Source organism: Etheostoma spectabile, unplaced genomic scaffold (assembly GCF_008692095.1).
Source record: "Etheostoma spectabile isolate EspeVRDwgs_2016 unplaced genomic scaffold, UIUC_Espe_1.0 scaffold376, whole genome shotgun sequence".
Lineage (NCBI taxonomy): Eukaryota > Metazoa > Chordata > Actinopteri > Perciformes > Percidae > Etheostoma > Etheostoma spectabile.
The window spans coordinates 280,804-286,101 of record NW_022605594.1 but is presented as its reverse complement, the minus strand read 5'-3'; the positions used below and the strand labels follow the sequence as shown (position 1 = coordinate 286,101).

General features: G+C 39.0%; 1 protein-coding gene across 5 annotated transcripts in view; it reads left to right on the top strand.

Moving 5' to 3' along the window:
- The window catches only part of LOC116686439 (palmitoyltransferase ZDHHC3), a 146,818-nt gene that overhangs the window by 14,082 nt on the left and 127,438 nt on the right, over nt 1-5,298 (top strand). For 4 of the 5 annotated variants that reach the window (XR_004331255.1, XM_032511453.1, XM_032511451.1 and 1 more), the window contains exon 2: nt 4,827-5,242. Coding sequence is in view for 4 of the 5 variants with exons in the window: in XM_032511453.1 (XP_032367344.1) it covers nt 4,907-5,242 (336 nt within the window). In the remaining variant the exon portion in view is untranslated. Of the gene's footprint in view, nt 1-4,816; nt 5,243-5,298 lie in introns of those variants that run through there. The other variant, XM_032511452.1, reaches the window with a different exon arrangement.

Sequence of the window (5,298 nt, the reverse complement as noted above, 5' to 3'; positions counted from 1 at the left end):
GAGTGCTTTTTGTACCCAATAATCAACAGCGGTGGTTAACTTGCAACATGGGCTTTAAACTGTACTGAACGGAACTGAATATCTGAGGACTACATTATACAACATTCTACCGCGGGAAAAATGTGTTTTTAAGAAATTAGATCTCGCTGGATTGGAACCTTCCTCAGCAAAAACTACACTTCAATAATCACGTCAACTCCCAGGACATGACTTTGTTTTTTCTCAGTGGTAGTCTTTGAATAACTGTATATCTGAGTACTCAGATACACAGTTAGTTAATAGTTACTAAATAACTAACTAATAACAAACTATAACCTGCTCCTGCTACACCTCTGTGCTATCCCTGTGTAGGGATTTGTTATAAATTATACCAGGCTGCACACAAATTTTGAAACAAAAGGAAAAGAAAAAACACCTTTCTTCTATTACTCATAATCGCTAATAGTGTAATCATTGTGTTTTACCATTCTTAGCAGTTATTAAGAGAGAAGTGTAGTAAGTCTCTCTTTAAGGACCGATGAAGGAAGGTGTTAGATAAATTGTCAAGGGGACAACATTTTTGGAGGTTTCATTTGGAAGACCATTTATTTTTGGGAACTTAGTTCTTTAAAGGTAATGTTGCAAGTTAACCACCACTGTTTATTATTGGGTGCCTATAGCCAGTTAGCTTTGTGTTTAACGTAACAAAAATCCACCCATCTCGTAGGAGCAAAGCTTAGTATTTAGTATTTCACTACAATTATGGTACAAAAGGTGCACTAACACCACCGGTATTATGTTGACAACATGGATGCATATATAGGAAACACCTAGCTGGCTAGGCTAACGCTGTTGCGCTAACATTAGCAAATGTCCGGCGGCGTATCGTTAGCTAGCTGTCTAAACTTGTGAAAAGCCGAACAACATCCCTGTCTAAGCTGTGTTTCACTTTCCCTAAAAATATTATTATAAATAATAATAATAAAATCACCTGGACTTGGTCAAGACCATAATCTGTTAATTTTAAAAGACCAAAAGCCATATTAAGCAAGACCAGTGGCTGCTCTATTTTCTCCCTAATGTGACGTCATGCAATGCATTGTGGGGAAAAGGAAAATCATTGCAAACCCCTGTAAAATAGTTTTTACTTTTTGTATTATATTTCATTTTGTGATATCCAACACTAGGGCTGCACGATTATGGCCAAAATGATAATCCCGATTATTTTGATCAATATTGAGATCGTTATTAATTATCACAATTATTTGTTGATTTTAACCATAACAAATTTTATTGTCACATAAAGCTTTTATAAATGATTATTGCCAAGATCGTGATTAAAATTCGATTAATTGTGCAGCCCATCCAACACCATCAAATACAATCGATAACAGTTAAAATGTTTATTACCAACAAGCAAATTGCACAAATTTGTTGTAAAATTAAACCAGCAACACAGGCTTTAAGGCTGCTGGATAAATGAATCAGGGCCAGTTAACTTTTTGATAACTTTGATATTTAAACTATAAGTCAACAGAACTTTATTACCCCATGTACCTTGGATACTTTATACCAAAGGAACACACTCCCTTTTTCACGTACCCTGTATTTACAGCACTGTTAGCTAACATAGAGGACCAGTAGTAGTGTAAAACAAAAACACAGCAGATACTGTATGTTGCTTTTTTTTCTACACAGACAGCAATCCCAATCACCTGTCTTCGCAGCATTAAGCTGTGCTGTGTTCATCTGTGGGCACTGAAACCCCCTGTAATAACTCTCACACTGAATCTGTAAAAGGTCAATATATAACCATTTTGAATTGATAAGACAGAGCTTCATGTTGTCCAAGATTGTTTATTGTAATTGTTTTTCACAAATGTAGGCCTTTAACAAGCTTTAAAATAATTTAACCAAATGTTTTATTGCATTTTTCATAGTCAGTTTTTAAATTTTTATTTGAATTGGTTGCTAATCTTCAAAATGAAGAGTTTTACTTAACCTGTCAGCTGCCAGTTGGCAGATGCAAGGAAATGAGCAAGGGAAAGTAGAGATAAAATGACATATGAGAATAGCGTGCTGCAGATATTTGCAAAAAGCAACTTTTTTTCTTAAAGACTGTGATGAATAAAGAAGAATAACTGTCATTCCAACATGTAAGTATTCTGGTGTATTATATGCCGGTGTCTTTTTATAGCACCTCCAGTTTAATATTTTGAGTCATTTAACGGTAGAGGTATTGGATTTTTACTTTAAAAAATCTCCAAATTTATACCGTAAAATTGTTTGATTTTTTTTAGTTTGGGTGTAGTCAGAGAGGTCCTTAACTCAAATATATCAGTCATTGCATGGAATTATGGAGCAAAGTCTTTTTATACAACTTCCAGTTTCAGATGTTTACAGTACAAATGTTTCATTAGTTGCAGTCAGTGATGTCCTGTACTCAAATATATCAGCCAATGTCTGGAATTAGGAGCAAAGTCGTTTTATATGACCTCCAGTTTCATATTTTTAGTCATTAAACGGTAGAGGTTAGGGATTTTACTTTGAAAAATCTCCATATTTATACAGTAAAATGGTTTGATTTTCAGTAAGGGTGTAGTCAGAGATTACCTGTTGAAATACCTTAAAATAGCTAATATTGCCAGTAACATTATAGTTATTATTGACTAAAAGGTGTTTTCTGTCTCAAAAGGAGGGCTGTCAACCCATGAGGGTTATATTTGACAGATTGTGTGTGCTATAATCTGTAGTAATAGGAGATGCAATAATAATAATAATATATTTATTTTTTATAGCAGTTTTCTAAACATTTTTGGTTTACGAACAAACAAAAGGTACGTAGACATGACGGACAAAAAAGAAAAGGAAGACACATAGGTGCATGTACATAAGCACAGGTAAAGCAGGAGAGGTGGACAAAGAAAAAGAAGGGGAAAAGGTCTTAACAGGAAGTTAGAAGCAAGTTCAAAGAGATGAGTTTTGAGGGCCTGTTTGAAGGATGGTAGGGTGCTTGACTGTTTTGATATGGTCGGGGAGGGCGTTCCAAAGGGTGGGTGCAGCAGCTGAGAAGGATCTGTCTCCTCAGGTCTGGAGCTTAGTTCTGAGGGTCTTGAGGGTGTTGGCATTGGCGGACCTGAGTTGTCGGGTTGGAGTGTGTCGGGGTGAGAAGGTTGGAGAGGTATGAAGGGGCAAGGTGCTTTGAATGTGAGAAGTATTTTGAAGTTGATTCTGTGTTTACCATGTTGGTGGAAGATCTGTCTAAGGGGGAGCATGTAAAGTATGAAGAGGAGGGGGCCATGAACTGTGCCCTGGGGGTACACCATGGGTGACTAGAGTGGTAGGTGACCCGTTGTTGTTTATGGAGATGCAATGGTGTCTTTCAGAAAGATGGCGGAGCCAGGAGTCAAGACCGAGCTAACTAATGATCACATAAGCATTTGGATGGAGGTTGTTTTTAAAGTTGTGTTAAAACTATTTCCCATCCTTATCTCCGATTCCCAGCTGTAGCCTGTCACTCCCCTTGTACTAACATTAACTCGGTACGTAATGTTAGCTCCGTGATCTTAAGACCTCACAATGCCTTTCTCACTCCCGCTAAATAATTGCTCCTCAGACGTGACATAACAAAAGTTTATGTTTTACCTGTTTTCACAGGTAGGCCAAAGCAAGAAGAGGGAGAGTAGCTTTTTAGCCAACATATTTATAAAAAAAAATATCACATTTGAATAGTAATTTCAGCAATCAAATTACTATTCAAATTATATTCGACTTTCGGAATTTATTTCAACAGCCCTAGTGTTAACTGTGGAGTTACCCAGGGTGATAGGGGCAGGTGGGGCTGCATCCACTGTCTCCCACCTGTAGGCAGACTAATGACGCGTTCATGTACATTGGAAAAACATTTTTCCAAGGGAAAACGTCACCATTCACATCACTTCCTGTGGGAAACTCGGGCTAGATTTTGCTAACAGAGTTTCCCAGTTGGTGACGCGTTGTTGACAACTGACATTTATGTAGGCGACTTTGGTTCTCTAAAAATAGTTATTGTGGACAAACGCCTCTGCCAAGAAACATACACAGACATAACATGTTTCAAGTTGTTCATAAAATTATGGAGGAAATTAATTTAAAAAAAACATTGTGGTCCCCATGTTTTCACACACATCTGATGACCAGTTGGTGGCAGTCATGCAACAAGGCCAATATAACAGAAGACGAAGAAGAAGGATCCCAACCACGTGAACGCTGTAGAGGGGAAAGGACGCAGTTGAGGGGAACCTGTGCTAATAGTCAGAGAGTCAGATACGTGTTTTGGTATGTGATCTACTTGTGGAGTCAGGCACGTGCAGCTGGGACAGGATTACAGTATATATCCTAAATGTAACATTGCATGCATTAACACATACATTGTTTCCAGAGCATATCTGTGGTGTGTGTACAGCAGGGCAGGGGTGGGGGCGTCTTGTTTTTCTTCTGGCATGACTGACCTGACTGAGAGATATGCTTGCTGGAACATTGGCACAAAAACACAGATTTTTTATGTAAGTATAAGTTAAGTGTAAAAATATTTTTGGTTCAATATGAAACTGGCGGGACAATTTAAACTATGACGGGCCGCCAATTCTAGGGAGTTAGTGGGAAACACTGAGGTGTTTGAACTGTTGGTCTGGCAAAACAAAAACATTTCAAGAAATCACTTTGGGCTGTGTAAAACTGGGATGGACATTTTTTTTAAACTGTTTTCTGACAATAAGTTTTTAATGCATAAAATGTGTCCCCCTTCTCTAGAGAATCCAACCTTTAACTTGCTTTTAATCTGTTACCCTTTTGCTCCTCTTCTTCAGTATTTGGTGACTGAAACTGAATCCTAAAGGCACAGCGGAATCTGGTGGCAGCAGCAGCAGGCATCTAGCTTAGATGAAGGATGAAGAGCCCAGTGCACAGATGCAGGGATGTGGAGCACGGGCGTGGGCAAGGCAGGGCTGAGACCAACTGCCTTCAGGCCGAGCAGCGCATCCCCATCTCCAAAGATGTCATCACTTCCTCCTCTGCCTCAGCTATGTGGTTTATCAGGGACATCTGTGGCATTGTGTGCGCCGTCATCACCTGGCTGCTGTTGTTGTATGCAGAGTTTGTTGTGCTGTTTGTGATGTTGCTGCCCTCCAAGAATCTGATGTACAGCATTGTAAACGGGACCCTGTTCAACATTCTGGCCTTCCTTGCCCTTGCCTCACACCTCAGGGCTATGTGCACTGACCCTGTAAGTGGTAGTTGTTTGGTGTCATTTACACACACACACACACACACACACACACA